General features: G+C 40.3%; 1 protein-coding gene across 1 annotated transcript in view; it reads left to right on the forward strand.

The window, feature by feature from the left end:
• LOC131891270 (cadherin-89D-like) overlaps positions 1 to 21,108 on the forward strand; it is a 29,458-nt gene extending 8,350 nt beyond the window's left edge. Inside the window, exons 6-25 of the mRNA XM_059240800.1 lie at positions 5,354 to 5,605; positions 5,711 to 5,842; positions 7,059 to 7,317; positions 7,963 to 8,161; positions 12,699 to 12,994; positions 13,574 to 13,659; positions 13,719 to 14,009; positions 14,065 to 14,313; positions 14,378 to 14,639; positions 14,729 to 14,916; positions 14,984 to 15,173; positions 15,243 to 16,232; positions 16,295 to 16,590; positions 16,661 to 16,867; positions 16,928 to 17,172; positions 17,306 to 17,557; positions 17,632 to 18,126; positions 18,193 to 18,404; positions 19,011 to 19,228; positions 20,548 to 21,108. Of these exons, the coding sequence (XP_059096783.1) occupies positions 5,354 to 5,605; positions 5,711 to 5,842; positions 7,059 to 7,317; positions 7,963 to 8,161; positions 12,699 to 12,994; positions 13,574 to 13,659; positions 13,719 to 14,009; positions 14,065 to 14,313; positions 14,378 to 14,639; positions 14,729 to 14,916; positions 14,984 to 15,173; positions 15,243 to 16,232; positions 16,295 to 16,590; positions 16,661 to 16,867; positions 16,928 to 17,172; positions 17,306 to 17,557; positions 17,632 to 18,126; positions 18,193 to 18,404; positions 19,011 to 19,228; positions 20,548 to 20,937 (5,709 nt within the window). The 3' untranslated portion in view covers positions 20,938 to 21,108. The remainder of the gene's footprint in view (positions 1 to 5,353; positions 5,606 to 5,710; positions 5,843 to 7,058; positions 7,318 to 7,962; positions 8,162 to 12,698; positions 12,995 to 13,573; positions 13,660 to 13,718; positions 14,010 to 14,064; positions 14,314 to 14,377; positions 14,640 to 14,728; positions 14,917 to 14,983; positions 15,174 to 15,242; positions 16,233 to 16,294; positions 16,591 to 16,660; positions 16,868 to 16,927; positions 17,173 to 17,305; positions 17,558 to 17,631; positions 18,127 to 18,192; positions 18,405 to 19,010; positions 19,229 to 20,547) is intronic.
• Positions 21,109 to 21,505: the final 397 nt, after the last annotated feature.

Here is a 21,505-nt window from a genome sequence, read left to right on the forward strand (position 1 = left end):
AAAATGGAATGGACGTAATAAACGTTTTATTGTGTCAAGAACAAAACCGTCCATGGAGAGAAAAGATTATTCCAAAAGATTTAGGCACAAACCCACTCGGTGTTCAGGACGGATGGTATCTTTATAGAAAAAATATTTTCCACATTGCCGCCGCATTCTAGCAATTTTATTCTAGGTATTATTTTCAACTATACTGGCTATAATTGAGTGCATGTAATGTTAATAAAAAAAACAATTAAATATTTGTACCCTTGCTGCTTCCTTGGAAGAATTCTTCGTATTTCAAGGTAAGCAGACACGAATATTTTGCTTTTTAAAAGTCATCAAAGCACATGTTTGGTCCCCGATTGATTTCTTGTCGGGCGGAACAAAAAAGATCAGGAAAAATTGGCTGCAGTAAATCTTATAGCAGAGCGATTTTTTTTTCATGTAATTTTTTGGACTCGACGATAGTATCAACATTCCCTTACTCCTAAAACTATTAAGATGTATTTTCATTAATGGTCAGCACCCAAATTCCTGGAATTTGTAGGACAATCCCAATTTACTGTAGTGTCCCATTCGAACACAATGAGAGCTAAAATGCTTCCGTTGCAAATGCCCTTGGAAGAAAACATTTCAGGGAACATCTTGACGAGTTATAATGCAAATATGTGTGATGCTCAGAGAATGCCACGCTCTACCCCCGAAAACCGTCCCTTTTCTATGACTCCATTTGGCGGCCTCATCTTGATCGGATACTACAAATTATTTTACCAAACTTTCATCAATTGTTTTAGCCTCAAAAATGTGGTGGAAATTTGGACAATCCTCGTTTAGAACTTATCCATTTTTTCAATCCAATCCAGAACGTTAAGAAAACGTACGTACTTGTGCTTAATAACTCGTGGTCCGTTAATTGCGTAATCCATTGACGAGTGACTACAATAGCTTAAAAATATGAGCGTACAAAATCCATTTGGACCGATTATTACCCGAAAACCCCATTTATGTTCAGGGCNGTTAATTGCGTAATCCATTGACGAGTGACTACAATAGCTTAAAAATATGAGCGTACAAAATCCATTTGGACCGATTATTACCCGAAAATCCCATTTATGTTCAGGGCCTTTTTAGATTTGTTAAAACCAGGGTGTTGCTGGAAACAGATATTTCTTTGCGTTTTTTCCAGACTTAAAACTTTTACATGGAGTAATAGTTTTCGAGTTGCTGCAAAAGCTCGGTAAACGTGAAATTGTTATTTGACAAAAACATGTGTTGGTTAATTGAAGAATATTTCTCAGAGTTTGAGGTGTGTTTTGCGCGAATTATCCATTAGCGATTCATTTCCGTCTCTTGTGGCCAAATTTGAACGGAATTGATAAAAACTATGGCCTCTTTTTTTTTAATATACGACTTACTTGGAGGCTCAATGAACATGTCTGTTTTGTGAAGGGAGGTGATGTGACCTTGGCAAAATATGTGTGCGAAATTTAAAACTCCCATCCAATAACTATTTTATTGGGTGTTTGAAATTATTACAGAAATTGACAATTTTCCTTCCTCGTTTTTGAGAGGAAATATTGTCATACGTCAAATGAGTATTGAACTTCCATGGGTAGCTTTCCATAATTGAACATTTACGAAGAGTTTCGTTAAGGCCAATTTAATCCTTGAAAGCATCGACCACTGGGATTTGTATCTCGCCCAATGATTGCATTTCTTTGTCAAGGCCTAGTTAGGTTTGATGGCATGCAAATTGTGCAAATTTCTCTCACATATCAACGATTCAGTTTTTTGGGAGGCAACCTCGAGCCTTTTTTTTATCTTTGAGTTGAGTTAAAAGTCAATGGGTATTTGACAATCTGCATCGCCTTGCTTGATTAACGGTTTTTTATTATTATGAATACAACTCGTGGCTTTGACTTGCCACTAGCCTTGGCTTGCCTAATTCCAGATAGGAATCGGAAGAAAATCCAACACTGATCGAATTAAAACCTTTTGTCGTCTCGCGGCATTTTCCATACTCATGGTTCCCAGTCAGACTCCGGTTCAAATCGGTCTTTTTTTTGGACAGTGTTTCCATCAGTGATCCAGATATCATGTCCATGGGTTTTGAGGGGGTATGAGGGGCAGGTCTTGAACCTGCCCACTTCTGTGTGAATGAGTGATGGATGATGAACCCTGGCAGAGGCTGGATTTCAATTTTGTACACACACATGAAGGATGGATGACTTCCCCGAGAGTCGTGGATGAAAATGGAGAGGAGAAAAAAAAATCGTGAATATGGGAGATATTTTCCTCTCATTTGAAATGAATCTATGATGATCTTCCTCTCATCTTTTGAGAAAAAAAACATGTTCCATGAAGAAGAGCAATACAAAAAGCACTACTACTCCAGCTAAAAGTATTTCTCGGGATTTCCCGTTTTTTCGAACACCCGGTTGGAAAATGGAAGGGGCATTATTAAAATAGAAAATTAATTTTAGCCTCGAAGAAATGATTAATGTGTCAAAAGCACGCAAGGTGTAGTGGCCATCTACCCATTTTCCCCGAAAAAATAAGGTCTAAATAAGCGTTTTCCTTGGAAAAGTCCCAACACAAACTGAAAAATCGATGAATTCCACAATTCCTATATTGATGAGCCAAGACTAATGGCTTCATTATTCATAATTCGTTTGTCACGCTTATGGAAGCTCGAATTAGAAATTTCAGGACTTTTCGTAATGAAGTTTTTTTTTCTGGCCTAAATATGTCACCGTCCAAAGCGACGATTAATTATCTCAAGCGAGGCCAAGCTTTAGATGCATGATTTGGTCACAATGAGTGAAGTTGAAAGATTGCCATCAATTTCGGAATGCATTTCAATGATTTGCCCATCCACGATCTTTCCAAATCGAAAGAATTGAGTACCTTGGTCATGCAAAGCTGCCAAATGGAGATTGGGTTATTGCGTACTTCGTTAACGAAATGCGAAAATTGGAGAGATTGAAATTGTTTCAAATTGGGATTACAGCATGCTCTAATGCAATTAAACAACAAAGTCTTCTGAACTTTACAGAAGCTCTTATCTGCATTAAACGTAATCATAGTATGTGATCAATTAAATTTGGGCTTGATTGTATATTGTTTCTACACATTTAAATCAGAAGGAGATAGTGTGATATGAGCAGTGGAATTCAAGTCATTTAGAACATTGTTGAAAACCCAAAACCAACGATAATCTCTTCATTTCAGAATGATTCCTCAACCAAAGGGTCACCTTTTAACATTTCTTATTTCAATCTTTTGAATAATAGACTATGTAGAGTATAATGTTGAGGCAAAAATATATTTTTTCTAGTATAATGATAAGTATCATTGTAAAATTTGATATGTAAAACTTTTGACTCAATCCATCTTCTAAGCTGTACAGCAGTTATCAAAAGCATACATGTAGATCTCTTATCTCTTATCCCTACAGAACACAGGAAATAATCCTTTTTTTTCCTTTTTTTCGGCCTCTTTGTCTCTCTGCTGTTTTTGAGACGCTGTTGTCCATTATTCCTCAGAAATTTCGACAATGCAGGGTCGCCATTTTTGCGTTTTTTTGTGCATTCTTTGTACTGCCTGCCTGATTAGTAGAATCGGATACAGCCACTCAATTGGAAGACATCCTTTTCCTTCTCTTAACTGTTCTTAGACTAACTGCACCGTTTGTGGTGGTTTTATTGATCACGGAGGCGAGATTTTGGTGCCCAAATCAGTTTGCTTTGGCTCAGATGCGCGCATCCCTGCCGAGTTTGGAGTCTATAAATTCATGTCTGCTTGGGTATTGGCCCACCAAACAGGGAGCCTCATGAGAACGAGGTAATGCCAGCGACCAGGATTCCGGCTGGGCCCTAGAATGGCTTTATAATTCCATTTCAAGCCCTTTCCTGTCGACTGTCTCTGAAGGAAATGTCACATTAGCTCGAACACCTCCTCACAGCGTTTCTCAATTAATCATCATCTCTCATTCAAGAGACGAACAGGGTTCGGAGATAGATTATGCCACCTATGAACCACTGGAAAATGGACGGGAGAGATTTGACCTTTTGGAGTCAAGACAACTCTTTGCATTTTTCTTCAAATGGGACTGACCCTTGGTGTCTACAACCATGCACTTCAATTATTTTCAGCGCCATCAAACCACTGGATCAAACATTATGCCTTCTTAAAGAATAGTATATAACACAAGAAAGAATAAATTTGTCATCAGTTTAATGCCTTATTATGGTATGCGCTTTAAGAGGCCACAGCTTGTGATCTAGGGGTTCGATTCAGCTGGAAATTGAAGTGCATAATTGTACCGACCCGGGGTCAATCTGACATGAAGAAAAAGAAAAACACGCAATTTCCTCCCAAATGTCAATTCTCGGTGCTAGCATCCATGTCCATATTCCAGTGGTTCATGTACCACCTCATGTATCCAAGTTAGTACTTGGGTTACTTGTGGAGGTCTAATGGATGCTGACATCTGGCGTGGCGTGTTTTGACTGGGGTGACATGCCCTTGAAAAGAAATTCATAACCTCGCTGGATTGGAGCCAAGTCCAATATTTCTCCAGTTACCTTGTTTGGAACTCCTAGTTCCTGGCCTATCCTTGCATGTCTGTACTATGGGTATGAATGGAGCTTTGCCAATTTGGAGGCAATTTGTCTCGAATTGGCCAAGTCAAGGAGATTCACAAAGTCTCCGTGAAAAACACATCAATGATACACTCACTGGCTTTGGAAACTTCTCCGATTTCTGTAGCAAATAAGTGAGGAAGATATCTTAGCAAAATTGGAAAACGTCACTTTGGAAATAGTTCTTGTTTGAGGTTTTCTCTACGTTATTGCCCTTCAAGTAATGTATCGATGTAGCTTGCTGCTTCAATGCCTAAACTGACATGTTTTTTTCTGTCATTCCTATTTCTTTATTGGGAAATGTATTCTCTTTTTTAGCAAGAAGCAAGCGTTAAGGCTTTTGCATCTATGAAATAATTAGATTGTACATTTTAGGAGAATTAAATCCAGAACTGAATGGAATCATAAAAAAATGAATTCACCAAACCTTTTGATTTTTATAGGTGTTTTAAGTCTTATTCGTTAAAAAAAATATTTTACCTTTTTAGATGAGTTCTAAGGTGCTTTGTAAGTGAAAATATTTTCTGCAATCATAATGACTTTGTGTGTGGATGCCCAAAGAATCAAATCTTGATCTTCGCAGCCTAACCAGAGAAGTTGTTTCTTGGTAATTCCAACGTTAAAACGTATTGGTTGCCGATGCTTCTCTCTCTGTCAGATACGAAATGCGATTACGACAATGATCAATGAGCAATAAATCATGATGGTTCGTTCTTTTGTTTCAGGGTCACCAAATCCAGAGGCTGCTCCAATTTTCTCCACCGTTGCATGCCAGCGATCAGGACATTGGAATGAAGTCACCGCTTCATTATTCCATCCTCAAAGGCAACCAGGACGATTACTTTTCAATCGATCCAGCCACGGGTCTGCTTTATCAGACCAAGGAAATCGATGCCGATGTCTTGCCAGAGAATGTACTCAAGCTGGAGATTGAAGCCAAACAAACGGACAACCCTTTAAAATCGGACATTGCCATTGTGAGTAGCTTGGACTGCCTTTGGCATTCAACTTGCACTCCCCAGGTGATGTTTTGGTCAGTTCAACCGTTATCATATTCTTTTTTGCTCTTTCTTCTTCCTCAGGTGGAGATCACGATTGAAGATATCAACGATAATGCACCCAAGTTTGCCATTGAGGAGTACAACATGACCATAGTAGAGAATCTACCAGATGGCTTCGAGATCATGAGTTTCCAAGCAACTGATGCGGACAAGGTGAGACCAAGGAAAAGGGGTGGCTTTGAATCAAATACTACAGCCGGGAAACTCGACAGGCACAATGGATTTCATTTAGAGTGCTTTTAGTATCATATCGAGCGGATATTTTTATAATTCGTCACTGAAAACCTTTGGGGCATTTAATGAGCTGGGTCGTCACAAGGAGTGGTATTTTTAACTCTTCTAATATATGCTAGCTCATTGACGGTAGCAAATTGTTTCCACTTAGTCTTGAAATGCAAAGCAGTGCGTTGCATCGCCAAGTAATTATGATGTACCGGGATCTTTATTCTTGAGTTTGTGCAAAATGATCATCTCCCAGAGGGCCAATCCAAAACAAAAGACATTTCATTAGCGTCCCTAAGACTTTTCTTGGCAACGCATCAATAGCATTATGATAGTTCATGGCAACAGAGATATTATTGATTGTTTGTTTCCAAAGAAAGAGATACGCCGATAAGGTCAAAAATTTCCACTTGGATTTTTGTGCTCTTGGCGATCCAAAAACTTTTGGATCTGAAAAGAAGTGCTTTTGTGGTTTTAAGATTTAATTAACAGTAAAATCTCACTCAAAGAAAGACAAAAAAAGTAGAAAAGGAGTTGTCCACCAACTAAAGAGTTCCTTCAACTCTCCAAGAATGTGGAAATATATTGTTTTTTGCACAAAGACAGTAGTCACAAGGTATTTAAGTGGAGATTCAAGTTATTGTTTTATTGATTGAGACACTACCACTTCCACAGGTACATAAAGAGTATGGTCGGCAAATATATTCATGCTTTATTTTCCTTTCATGTTCTAACCATCTGTAACACCAATTAGACAAAATAAAGCTAAAAGTATTCAATGAGAGTACTTGAATAATTTTCTCTTTAACCTAGAATGCACCTCTCTTAAAGTTATGTACGCAGGTTATTTTCAAACCAGCTGAATAGCTCAGACACATCTTTTTAGTTAAGGTGGAAGATTTGTCGTGAGATTCCCCCAAGAATCTCATCCAAATGAATTATTTGATATCTAGGGTTTGATGAGGGCCATTAAGCATGACTTGCCATGACCACATGAAAACACACATATCCTCACTAGGGCATGACTCCTCGAGATGGAAGTCGTGTCCTCCGTGCAATATTGAGAAATGGCTAAAACGCTCACTGAAACCACCCTGGACTCATCATGGCTGATGAAGTGACGCTCTTTACTCCGTCTCTATTTCAGGGGTCCAATGCTCAATTCATTTACACCTTGAAAGACCCCTCCGAGTCATTCGAGATTGGCACGACCACCGGAACTTTGAGCCTCAAGAACCCCCGGATCTTGGATTTTGAAGCTAGAGAATTCATCGAATTGGAGGTGGGCACCCGAGAACTGGTGCCCAATGTAGCACCTGTGGGCAGAAATGCGTCAAAATCAGAATCCGTCAAGATCAAGATCAACATCGAGGACGAGAATGATAACCCTCCCACGTTTCATCCTAGTAAGCATTTTTGGCGAATATTCAATATAAACCTTGAACACGTTATTTGTCTGGGGCATTTGACTCAACAATCCCTTGACCATCATTGGCTGTAAATTTGGGGTCACTGTTTTGGCTATTGCTTATTAGCAAGGCCACTCTAAGGCATCATGTTAAATAACAAGCGGTAGATGGCGATAGGTTTCTAAAGTGGGCAAACGTTGATATCGGAAAAATAGAGTAAGTTTTCGCAACCTCATCTCGTTCCTGGCTTGTCAAGTGATCGCGTTCATAAACAGCTGACGTTATTCCATGGAGTAAAATCAAAGACAACATGCCCTGCCAAATTGCACCGTGCATGCATTGCATTTTGACATTTATTCCTTTTTACATGCTTGTCTAAGCAAATAGCATTGTGGTACTGAGCCAATTTGAAAGTGCGTTCACCGCATTACACCAAACATGTTTATTTTGTTAGGTTTTATAATACAGCTAACTCAAAACTATGTTAACTGTGATGTTCTCCCTTCCCAAAATGCCCATACTCAGGGTGCCGGACCCCATTTTCCTTGAATTTCCTTCACTGGACGTGCCCGATGTTATTGATCCCATGTCAATGTCTTTAAACTCGAGTTAGAACCTCCCTCAGATTTCATGTCTCTTCAGGTTCTCTCTTCACGTTTTCAATTCCTTCAACCATTGGACCCAATGAGCGAGTTGGAGACATCAACGTATCAGACAACGACAGCGGATTGAACGGCCAAGTCAAAATCTTGCTTCTTAACCACACGGACCTCTTCCAGATCAACCAAGACACTGGCAGGATTCGAACCCTGGCCTCGGGCCCAGCTCTATCCCAGAACAAGTAAGTCTCATCTCGTTAGCGTCCGTCATTCAGGGACATCCATACTTGGAATACTTGCAGGGTAATTTCGAGTCACCTGAGAGTCCGAAGCAATTATGTTAATAGGGGTTTACCTGCTCGGGGGGGCCCTTTTAGTGAGAACTTACGGTAAGAAGGTGGTAGTACAGGTAGGTGTGAGAGGCTCTTGCTCAAGGAGCATCTAATGGGTCTAAGGCAAATATAGCTGAGTGACTTACCCCCCCTCCCTTGCACATTCATACCCGCAATCACGGATGACAAGCAGGAAAAGAAATACGAACCAACCAAGGAACGAACGAACGAACTTCCAAATGACAGACGTGGAGTTATGTGACCATTATTTGTGCAAATCATAAGCCATTAATAATGACTCTCCTTACATGCCACTTGGTAGTTCGTACCCAGGCAAAGGGCGGCAAGTCACCTGTCATACTAATTGCCATAATAAAATTTCTTACCTATTATGAAAATTGTTCTTAATTGAACAATGACTAATTGCCGTTTAAGTTTGTGCAATCCTTGAAAGAAAGCTTTAAACACATAGATTTGCTATGATTTTGAGTTCTCTACCAAATGCGCTTAATTGATCAGATCCTGTCAAGATGGTGCTGAAAGCGATAAAAGAAATTACCAAGTCAGCAACCCCTTACTGACACTCATATGACCTCATGTTCCAAGGTAAGCTTATGGCAACCCTGAAGAGGGGGGCATCGAAATAGCAGACTCATTTGCAAAGCGTCAAGAGCCCATATTACGTACGACATAGAAAAAAAATCTTTTTTTAAACCAGGCATTAGGGACCCCGTACCGCCCAGGTAGGTTTCTTCCATTCAATCCAAGTCTTTGCGAAGACCTGGGCAGATAAACCTAAAGAGGTGTTGTGACGCTATCACATACTAAGTATTGATTTATGTGCAGTTTTTGTCTCCCCGTTGAAAAGAGTCGGAAAAAACGTGCCAAGGTCATAGAGAGAGAAATGTTGATGAGCTCCTGGTGAAGATGAGTTGGGGTCTGTGAGAAAAGACAGTTAGTCAATCCTCCCTGAAATTCTCCTCGTCTTCTTCGGGAGGGGCAACCACCTCCTTCTCCGCATCTTCGTCATCCTCAGCATGATTATCTTCTTGCACAATGATCTAGCATGAAAATTCATCGATGAGACACGAGCGCAAGTGCAAAGGCATTGTTGTCCTCAAAGGGCCATGTGGTCATCATGTCGAGTTTGACGAGGGTGTCTTTGTAAAACTCAAGGTGTACAAAGGTGGGCCTTGTCTTGAACTTTACACCATTTGTAACTGAAAAAAAAACCTGCTTGTGATTGCGTTTAAGTTCTGTATGTTGAAGAAAATTTAGATAACCAATATATGAGACGCAAATGTACTTTAATAAAATGGAACACTTGGGCTTGGAGCAGGCTGGATTCAAAAAGCGAACTCCAAGGGGAAATGATCATTTCTTGAAGTTGCCTAAACCAACGCAAGTGTAGTAGACCAAGCAATTCTTTTTGATAATTAAAGTACTAACGGATTGATTGAAATGTGCCCACCTTTGGTTTGTGGCTTTTAATAATCCGCCTCCGCTCGACAGAGTCTCTTTTCATTGATAATCAAAGGGTTACAGAGGTCAATCTCTCATCAAATTGGCAAACCCAAGAATCCTCTGTGAGAGTTAATGAAGTAATTGTGAGATGGGAGTACCTGCTTGAGATGAATAACATCATTGTCTCAAGGATATCTGCGTCATCCATTGAGCGATCCATCCTTCTTGATCATAATGAATTCTGACTTTGGGTTTTGCCTTTCTCTCTAATAGAAGGCTTGAAGAATCGCATTCTGCTCACTTCAGCCATGTCATGCCTTCTCGGGAAGTGAAAATTGTTGGAGCTTGGGAAAGAAACATCCTGGAGATTGACCACTCAGATTTGAGCCCAAGATAGAACCGTGATTCAATTAGGATATTATTATTTGATTCCTGACGATCAATGGCAATTCCTCGTAAATTGTAATCAATGAGGCAATTTCGTTCACAGCTTGCCATCAAATATTTTGATGGCAATCAAGCGCACTCCTCAGATTTGCTCTTGGTAATATCAAGCTTATTGTAAGAATCTCTACCAATGTAAAGCTTCTTTTGAGATTAATGGCTAGATTTATTAATGCGTACCAACTATTGTACTGGTTGTTGTATCATTTTTAGATTGAGACGACGGGAATGATCAAATCAATCCAGGGTTGAGCGTATAAAATGATTGCCGAGAAACAAACAACTGCCTTGGATCTGGATCGATCCCTGTAGATTGGAAGGCGTACTTTAGAGCTAAAATAAGTTCGTTTTAAAAGACTTAAAAAAACTTGAAAGTGATATTGTTTTTTTCTAGTATATTTTCAAAATGATATCGTTCTTCATTTTGACTGACATTGTAAAGAAATCATTTTGTATGATATTGCAGTTTGTGCCACCAATAGGACATACTCACGGGAGTCGTTGTTTACCCCTTTTCACTTGAGCGCCACCTTCTGGCTCAAGTAGGGATGTGCCGGGGTTGGCTGTGGCATGTGTCAATTACATTAATAGTGTCGAAATAAGCGGAGCTGTCATACAAAAAAACAACAAAGGGTTGTGCTAGAAACGATAAAAAGATAAAACTTTAAGCTCGCTTTGATACAGAAGTTCAATTGTTGGTTGAAAAAGCGGAGTCATTTTTACGTTTAACATATGCCTACCTATCCGAAAGATGGCGCTTGAGCGCAAAGGGGTACAAAAAAAACTGATCATGTGATCCTATCCTATTAATATGTTGGGATGCATTTCGGCATGTACAAGGCATGGAGTATCCTGCACCAAGGAAGCAACAATATACGTAATGCCCTGAAATTAGCCATTGTCTTTCAGTTGATAAATCTAGTATTGTCGTTAACTTAACATCATCTCAAGAAGAAGAGATAAGATAAACAAAAAAATGACGTATAAGAAATGTCCATCTTTGTTTTTCCTTTGTCCATGGTCACCCATCTAATATTGTTTTCTGTTAGATCAAAACTTGGCAAACAAAAGCCGGTTGTAAAATGTAAACATTGCCACTCATGCCAAATTCTGTATCCACAACCTAGGGTTTCTAAATGGCAGCCACATGAGATAAGATCCCACTGCAACAATTTGCTTACCACAAGTGGCAATGGCAACCCTGGGAATGGAAGAAATGTCTAGAAATGTGTGGGATTTTTATCTGAAATTGTGCTTGCCAGATTGATGAGGCAATTCAGACATGTGTAATCGTGCATTTTCCTCGCAAGATACGTCTCTTCTCTCTCCTCGGCCAATTCTAATAGGTCTCAAAATCTTGGGAGAAATTCCTTAGCACCATTGCCAATAATGTGAGGCCAAGAAGCCACTTAAGATTGCTTCAATATTGAGCATATTGAGCATGGAGTGCGCGTGAATACAGACCGAATGGCGTCCAACATGGAAATGGTCCGTGGTTTGTGTCTAATTGATAGGACTTGGATGGAAATCGATAATTGACCCTCCAGCAAAGTATAGCGCCGCAACGTGTAATGTTTTTCAAAGATGTAAAATAGGGCTAGATAAAGAACATGACGAGGGAACATACTTGAAGATAATGATACAAGGATCACAATCTTCCTCAGGTCGGTTTGAATCATGCTCTTTAAAATGTTAAAAAGTGTTCTTATTTTTTAAAATAGATTAGGGCCAATTCTAATGATAGATTCATAATTTAATGCAAATTTACACGGGTTGTATGAAATTGTCACCTGAATAAAAGCTAACTCAAAATTGCCCTGACTTTAAGTAAAGTATGGTTTGCTTGAAAAATAGGTTGAACTGCAGTCAGTCTATGTTGTCAGCTAAAAAAAAGTAAATGCCGATTTGTTGACAAGGTGTTGCTTTCCAATGTTTGGATGAATGCATAGCTTCAATTCAGAGTTGCACTTGAAACCATTATTGTTCTGCTAGTTTGTAATTTCAGTGTATTTCGAAATGGGCATAAATTTGTGAGGTTGCGTTATCATTGCAATGAAGTACTCGCGTTGCCTTCGGCCAACGTACTATGCTTGAACGTTCTAGATTGGTTTCACATCTATGATATGGCGCAAAAGTTAGAAGTTTGTAAGCGTCAGGCAGGTGCTTGCGTTATTGAGGAATGGGTTTTAGAAATGATATGGCTCGGCGCTACATCAAATTTATGACATTAGGAGAAAACCTTGCTCCGAAATACCCCACTTTCACCAACTCTATGGCAGAATTACTCATCCCGAAGGTGCTCTTTTGTTCTCACCTCGCTCATTGCACTTTGGCCGAACAATAGGGGCTCGCTCTTCAGGACTCCTTGGTTGTTCAAGAACCTCTTTCAGTCAATTACTCCATGGTTCCAGAATATACCCTGTCCTTAAAGTAACCTATCCTGACACCTCAGAGGTTCATACATTATTGAAAAGAACTTCCCTTTGGGCTGGCTTCTCTATTGCCGTTGTCAGTCATATTTATGGCTCTCTTATTTCAGGTACATGCTAACGATAAAAGCCACTGATCAAGCGGAAAATGCAGCCAAGAGATTCTCCACTTTGGGCAAGGTGCACATCTACATTGAAGCACCAAAAGTGCCTAGGAGTTTGCCTATTGAGGAGGGTGATGATCAGAAGGGCGGAGAAGAGATTCCGATCCATTTCCCATTGGGGCTTCAAGAATTTGAAGTCAAACGTAATGGCAAGAAAGGCACCACCATTGGCAAAGTGGACATCCTGAACCCGAATAATGTGGAACTACATTGGGTGATGCGTCACCGATATCGAAATGGAGGTGGGACTTGCTAATAAGCTGTAAAAGGTTTAAAAGCCACTGTGCTGTAAAACAATTCTTTTCCACTCCCTAATACATCCTCCCTGAGGAATCAAGGTTTGGATTGATCCAATAATTTCTTTTTCACCCCACCTGTACAAAAGGCTACATTCTCGTGTTCAGATATTTAATGTTTCAGCCGTGGCTATATTAATAGTGCGTTAAAGTCATTCAAGAATACGGCAATTTCTTAAAACATAAGGTTGAGGTTATTTTTAGGATCCTTTCAATGCTGCACAAACAAGCCTAGTTACCCGTTTTTGTATTTTTAAAACACTTACTCCAAAAACTAATTGTTGAATTTGAAACCCTCATCTCGAACTTGTAAGCTCCAATCAATCAAATAACCCAGGGGGCTCAAAAATGCCGTGTAGCCACATTTTGATACTTATTCTTTTTTGAAATATTTTCTGAAGAGTAATAAACATCCATGGCGTTGAAATTAATATAGCTTTTGAAAGTTACGATTATTTCAGGACTTAAAGTGATTTTGATAACAAACTATATAACACTCATCATATAACAAACTATTTCTTTTAGTGCCCTTTGGGATTGATCGGCGCAATGGAAAAATTGGCCTTGTCAAGGACATTGGCTCCAATGCCTTGGACACCTACTTCCTCAAGGTAAGCCGTGTTGTCTTGTTACATCTCCAAGGTATAAAACTCATTGGTTTGATCTACAGGTGAGCGCGGAAACGCCAGAAAAGGATCGCTTCATCACAGAGATCAAGCTCTCGATCACTGAACCAGAGGAAAAAATTATCACCAAGATCCCATTCATTCCCCCAATGTATAATTTCACCGTGAAAGAGAATCTCCCGGGAGCCTTGATAGCCAATCTCACCGAGCTCACAGCCTTGGTCAAGCGAAATAGTACAGGCAATCCCAGTCACAAGGATTTTACTATCTCCAATGACGACCAAGATGTGAAGAACAAATTTAGTGTGACTGACTCCGGTCTCCTTTACACCAAGGTAGAGTAAAGAGCTTCATGTTTGGTTTCTTCACTCACGCAACCTTATAATTTAGGACGCTCTTGATCGAGAAGACACGGCTGTCTTTGAACTGAGCATTGATCTAGGCCGTGGTATCTTGAGGTCAAAGGATCAGTTCAAGATTCATATCGAGGTGGAGGATGACAATGACAACAGTCCGGCCTTTGACCGGCATATTTATCAGGGAAGCATTGAAAAATCCGCAGCTCCAGGCACACCTGTGAACCTTGGAAACGTGGTCAAAGTGACTGATCCAGACTTGAACGACCGAATACAGCTACAGGTAATGCTCTAGAGAGTGTGAGGTCAATATTTATACAGTGACTTCAATTTTCATTTTTATTTAGCTACTGGGAAAAGGCAGCAACATCTTCAGGTTGGATCCATTAAGTGGAAATGTGTTCCTGTCCTCTCAAGAGGTCTTGGCCAATATGCTGAAAACGGAGAGGCTTGAAAAGCTATATTTGCGAATAAGAGCCTCGGATTCACTGGATCATATTACAGAATCCCAACTAGTTGTCCATCTTTTAGACACAAAAGCAGACCAACCTCCCGAGGTTCGAGGTTTGGCGATTATCAACTCGCGTTTTGTAGAACTGAAAGAGAAAGGTAGACAAATTTTTGGATTTGGAAATAATGAATACGCAATCTTAACGAAACTCAGTCAAATGCTAATGTGTGCTTTTTGTGAAATCCAGATCATTTGTTGGTGAATGAAGACACACCACCCGGAACGCAACTGGCTCGAGTCATGGCTACTGATGAGTCTTCAAGTGTTAAGGATTTTCGATTAGAGTTCGTTATCCTTGAAGAGATAGTGAGTGATATTGGAACTTCAAAAATAGCAAATGCATCGTCTGAACATCTCAATATTGCTCATTTTGAGGTAAAGCTTTAAAATTTGGACATCAAAACGGTTTTTGATGCCTTAACTTTGTTCTTTATTCTTCAAGATTGCTAAGGATTCTGGAGATATTGTGCTCAAACGCAAACTCTCCCCAACCCTTGAGTACAGTTTGAATATTACAGTCAGAGACGAAAATGAAATGGAGACTCTAACCATTGTGATCATTTCCGTTAAGGACATCAACGACCACAAGCCTCGATTTAGCAATCAAAACTATGCTTTTGAAATAATTGAAGGTAAATTTGAGCAAAGCTGGAGAACTTTCTTTTCTTTATTATGATTCGACTGTTTTTCCTACTTCTTAGGTGATTATGTGGATAAAAAAATAGGGGAGGTCATTTCCAAGGATGATGATATTGGAATCAATGGAAAATTGACATATGAGCTCAAGTCGGCTTCAGTATTGCCATTTTGGATCGACAAACAAAATGGATCACTATATGCCAATGGATCACTTCATCATCAAGCTAATGACTCCTACTTATTTGAAGTGGTTGCTACTGATGGAAGTTTAGCTGAACCAATGGCAGCCAAAGTCAATGTCACCGTTAAAGTCTTAGAAGTCAATGATCACGAACCAGAGTTTATTGGTTTTGAAACCATGAAACTAGTCAGTGTTGCCAAACTTGCCGAACTGGGTCTGAATGTTACCAAGAGCAAGCATATGCCGTACTATGAGTCTCCAATTGCCAACGATTTGCAAAGAGGAGACTTGCTCACCAAGATAAATGCCTCCGACAAAGATGGTCAAGAGGTTCAGTTCAGATTGGTCAATAATCATGGTTTCCTCAAGATTAGTGACAGTGGCTCGCTCTTGGTCGAAAAGGACACTTTTGTAGAAACGGATGTAGAGATCTTTGTCCAGATCAAAGACAAAGCAGATTTGCCCAAAAGCAGCATCGCCTTGCTAGTCTTGAAAATCCAGTCACCGAGCACTCCATCAACTACTTCAACGAGCAAACCATCTTCAACAATGAGAATGGAAATAGCTCCAAGTACGACTCAAGAATTGGTGACAACAATGATCCCGGTTACTTTGGAGGATGTCAGTGAAGTTAAAGATTATGAAGAGGCGCCGAGACGTCAAGAACCACGGAAAATTTCCTTGAGTCAGCCATTCATTCAAGAGTCAAGACTGTTTGCGAGTTCCTCTGAAACTGTTGAGGTCTACGAGAATCTTAAAACTCCACATCCAATCTTGGACTTGAACGACTATCTAACTGAGGATTTGAGCACCGTACAGCTTGCTCTTCAAGGATCGGACAGTGGACAATTCATCTTGGATCAAGCCACAGGTTGAGTTTCAAGGTTGTCGTGATTAACGAAAACACCTTTCCAATAATTGCCTCATCCTTAGGCCAAGTGTTCATCGCCAATCCTCCGGATAGAGAGCTAAAGGATCACTACAATTTCACTATTCAGGCCTACATCCCTGCTCCAAACTCTGGCGACAAGAAGGTGCCTGTTCTTTTCTACACACTCTATATCAATGACCACAAGAACAAGGAGAACCTTGTTGAAGATGAGCTCAACGTAGTAGTAACGATCCTGGATGTCAATGACAACCGTCCAGAGTTTCTCACCAATGCTGATCCCATGATCATCTCCTTGGATGCAGATATTGACTCTGGCTCCATGTTAGCAAAGATTGAGGTGAGTTGGCATTTTTCCAGGCTCAAGATATCCTTCATATGTACAGCAAGTGCTTTGACTCCCGTTTCAGGCTTGGGACGCTGACCTAGGATTGAATGCCGAGATTCGCTACTCGCTGGTCGGTTCAAATGAGTTTTTCAGGATCCAACCTGAAACTGGTGACTTGGAATTGGCTGCCTCAGTACTCCGGGAGGCCGGAAAATCCTTTGAGATGAAAGTTGAAGCCAAAGACTCCAGAGGCGAGCGGATTGGCCTTTACTCTTCAATCGGACTCATTGTAAGACAATATTGTGACATATCCTTACAAATCCGAGTCCATTATTTTTGGTGTTCATAGGTCCATGTTCTAAATCCAAGCTACCAAGTCCATCTGATCCTTGAAAACAAAGTCCAGGATGTCCTTCTCGACATGCCAAATATTACGCAAACATTGACAAGTCTTTCAGGATTTGAGGTCCTTTCGCATTCAGTCACTCTTCATGAGGAGGATTCCTTGCTCATTCAACCAGAGTTAGAGAAGACGGATCTTTTCGTATATGCCACGGATTCAAATCACCTTGTCAATACCGATAGGATCGTTCGGTATGTCAAAAGCACACGAGGTTGAAAGGGTGGCTAATAAAAGTTGCGCGATTCGTTTTTGATTGTACTCACGCAACCAGTCCAACTTAATGATGAATGACAGTATTGTTTAACAACCAACCTTATTATCCAGATCTTTGACTAACCAGTTGTCAACAACGCGACAACAGCTTTCAAACCACGGACTATTAGAGCTTCGTGCTGGAAGCTTTGTTCTTTCTCCGGATGCAAAGTCGCCATTTAACCAAATCAATCAATCCCATGGACATCATCATCGACAAGGTGCTCTTGGAACTTGGGAAGTTACATTATTGATAATGGCTTGTGCCATATTTTTGGGAGGTCTCATTGCCTTGGTCACAGTTTGCTCAATCCGTTACAAGAGGTAAGTAACCTTCTTTAAGTTTGACTTCAAGACATTATTGAGCGCATTTGGATTATTTCCAATACGTCCTTCAGGGGAATCAAAGCTTATCCAGCTCCTTTGGCAATTCCTTTGCCTTTTAACACAATGGATGCTCCTCCACCACCTCCACAAATCATCGCACATGGTCCACCCTCAATGGGCGCAGTGGTTCCTGGACCTTCCATTCTTCATCATGGAGAGCCTCGTCGGCAATCTGTTAAAAGTAACAGCTATCGCTCCCACCACACCCACATGGAGTCCTCTGAGGATACCAGTGACACTTGCTTGGATGATCACATGGACATGAGATCCCCAGATCATCACCAGTCACATAATTTTCTTTTGGGATTCCGGAGCAGGAGCAACTCGCACAAGAACTCTTCATCAACTCCAAAAGAGTCGAAAAAGTGGCACAAACGGAGCCGCTCTTGGAAAGAGTCCCTTTCCAAGGAGGATTCTTCCAAGGACTCTGGAATCAGTCGCGGTGGAGCTCTTGAGGATGAGAGTGAGGATTGTTGTGATTGTAGGAACTCAATTGCGAGTAGCTGGTGAGTCAGAATCTCAAGATGTAAATCTTCATTTTGGGTAGGAATTCACGCTTTGATTGTTTTCAGTGATAGCTGTTCGGAGTGCTTGTTGGATTCACGTCACAACACTTACTCTCACTTCTCACGTTCGCCATCACATTTGAGTCATCGACGTCAAACTCGCCGCCATAAATCTGCCTCTCCATCGCGCAAATCCTGGACCTCCAATGGTCCAAACAGTCAAGACTTGACTGGGACTCCCAAGATTCGATCAAGATCCGTTGGAAATGGACTCAAAGGTAATTAATTTTTACTCTTGCGTCTTTGGATGATGGACGGTCAATAATATTGTGGTTATTTCTAATTACTAGCTAAGAGATGGTCGAACTAATTATTGCTAAATGCTATTGGTTTTTAACGAACTGGATGCGTGTCACTTTTTTATTCAGCGCTCTATGAATAATCATCCTTGTGCTGTGCCTAAAAAAACTCATAAATGAACAAATGATTATGAGATGTTTTGCTAACGTGGCGTTGGTAAATGATCCCAATGTGGCTGAATTGCTTTAAGAGAAAAGGCAAATATTGCAGTGATTGGTGCATATGAATATTGTTAAAGAGTAGCGAAAAACAGGGTTTTTTGTGGCCAAAAGTTATTTTACCCCCTAGAAATGAAAAACGTTAAATTTGATATAAACTCATGTACCAAGGTAGCCTTATTCTACCATCCTCATTCCTCATGAATATGTGTTCTCAAAAAAACCCGTTCTCAAATGGTACAAGCCATCAAAAACCTTTCTTAGAAACGTTCACATGCTCATCTCGAGATTTGCTTGCGTACTATGATACATCATTATCTTATCAATATAAATGAGACAATTCAATTACTGCCCACTTCTTTTCAGACGATTGCGTTGACTGCCAACGAAGGTCCCACCAACAGAGCCCTTGCCATTGTTGTTCCCATTGCGGTGACGCCAACTATTGGGATCGTAGTCGAAATGAGCCTTTGAGTAAGAGCACTCGTTCCACAAAATGGGAAGTTTACCATGATTGGGGCCGAGATAGTGCTGAAGCCTCTTTAGAGCGCAACCTCGAAAGGAGAAAGCGTGCCACTTTTGACGTAAGTGACTTTTATTCAACTGGAAATTATGTACTCTCCAACGTACCACACGATAGATCAATGGCAAAAATACTTATACATGCTAAATAATGTGTAGCCCAGAGTCGATTTTTTTTACTATTTACTATGAGACATATTGTGACATTATGAAGAAAATTTAAAAAAAAACCATACATGCAACATAATAATCCATAAAATCCATTTAAGAGAGATGGATTGTGCCAGTAAATAAGACATTTTTTTCAAGTTGCAGGTTATGTGCAAAAATGAATAAAAAATGTGGCTCATCTCAGGGTGGACCGAAAAAATTACTGGCAATTAGACAATTTTCAGCGAAAAAGCCAATCAATTAATAATTAAGAAAAAATAATCACGCATACGTATTTGGAACTTGGCCATCGGTCAATTTCAGATATCAAAAGAGAAAGGGGCGAATTTTGTAAAATTATAGAATGTCATTTCTGCGTGGGTCTTTAATTAACTGCAATTTTTTGGAAAGTCTTTTTTGCTGAATGACTTCAAAGCTCCTTGCTAGGGATCATTTTACAATTTAGGCTTTTTCTCTTAGGAAGCTGTTTTTCACTTTAAAAGATACAATCAAATTATACCCTCTTGCCAATTTTCATGAGTGAGTATTTCCTTTAGGGTAGAAAAAAGCTCATTTTGCCCTTTTCTGCCCATTGAAAGTTTTTGTGCAATTGTTTTTTTTTATTACCTTCATTTTTTGGACGATAAGGCAATGAATGACCTCTCAAGAAGCTGTAAAGACGTCATCATGTTTTTGCCCTTCGGTTTCTTTTTAGTGTGGTGTTTTTTTCCAAACCAACCATTATAAAGTTTATTATAGTCTGGAAAGTACGATGGTTGCCAAAGAAGGCCTTCTTCAATAATGCACGCAGAACTTATCCTTTGGTTGTTAATTTGAACATTTTCTTGGAATGAAATTGCCCTTTGGCCCGAATTCACATATTCATATATGGCTCCTGGTTCTGGACACACATGAGAATTCAAACTCGCGAAATGTGCATCCAAACAGCAAGAGGGAATACATTTTCGAATCCAAAGATAGAAAGCATGTGGCAAATAAGCAGAAATTTTTTAATCGAGTTTGGCTTGTTCATATAAAATAAACGGAGAATCAAGTGCAAAAAGTGACAGACCATGAACGGCAAACGCTAGTTTTTTGCATTATTGAGCAAATCTGTTTGTATTACCTATTCTTTCAAGAGGCAAATCACAGAGTAGATCGTTATCTTTGAAAGGGCAAAACAAGACAACAATTAAAGAAAGACACTAAGCGGTTACGATCCATTTTGCAGCCTAACTTAGAATCTTCCACGCGTGCGGCTGCCAGTTCTACCAATAAAGCCCATAGTTGGCGCGGAGATCACCCGATGAAGCACGGCCATTACTTCCACCACGAGCACAAGCATCACCACGCCCACAACCCCCACCCCCACGAGGGTCGTCACCAGCATCCCTCAGCCTCCCAACAACCCATCTCGATGCCATTTCGAACCACTTATTCCTACGGAGAGGATGTGGGCGGGCCATCCATGAAGGGCGGCTCCGCCTTGTCCATTACTTCGTCTAGTCCAATCAAAAGCCATTCTAGCTCAAGTCCCGTGGCCAATGGGATCAAATTGGTGGGATTAGCTCAATCTAGTCCGAGAATCATGGACAAACCGTTGCAGAGTGCCAATCTTTGATTCACTATATTAAGTGCGAACTGTATTGAAGCTGCATTTTCCCTGGATGAGGATGCTCTGGAGCATCCTCATGTTTATGTGGGGTGCTTGTGAGAGTGTAGATGTGTTTTTGAGTACTTGTATGTGAATTTGCTTTGAAATTAGGCTGAAATAAACGATTTTATAGAAGAACTCATCAACTCTTGATTTGGAGGTTTGAACGTGAGGCAGGTCTAAATTTAGACGCAAAGGAGAAGCTACGAGGTGGATTGACGAAATGTATATTTTGGAGTATGGTACTTGTTGATTGGTTCCTGGACAACTCGACCCAACGGACAACTCGACCCAACAGACAATTCGACCCAACAGACAATTCGACCCAACAGACAACTCGACCTAAGAGACAACTCGATCCAACAAACAACTCGATCCATCGGACAACTCAACCCAGCAAACAATTTGACCCAACAAATAACTCGACCCAGCAACAACTCAACCCAGTGAACAACTCGACTCAGGGGGCAACTCAACCCAACGGGCAACTCAACCCAGCAAACAACTCGATCCAGGGGACAACTTGACCCAGCAA

This window comes from Tigriopus californicus, chromosome 12, assembly GCF_007210705.1.
Source record: "Tigriopus californicus strain San Diego chromosome 12, Tcal_SD_v2.1, whole genome shotgun sequence".
Classification (NCBI taxonomy): domain Eukaryota; kingdom Metazoa; phylum Arthropoda; class Copepoda; order Harpacticoida; family Harpacticidae; genus Tigriopus; species Tigriopus californicus.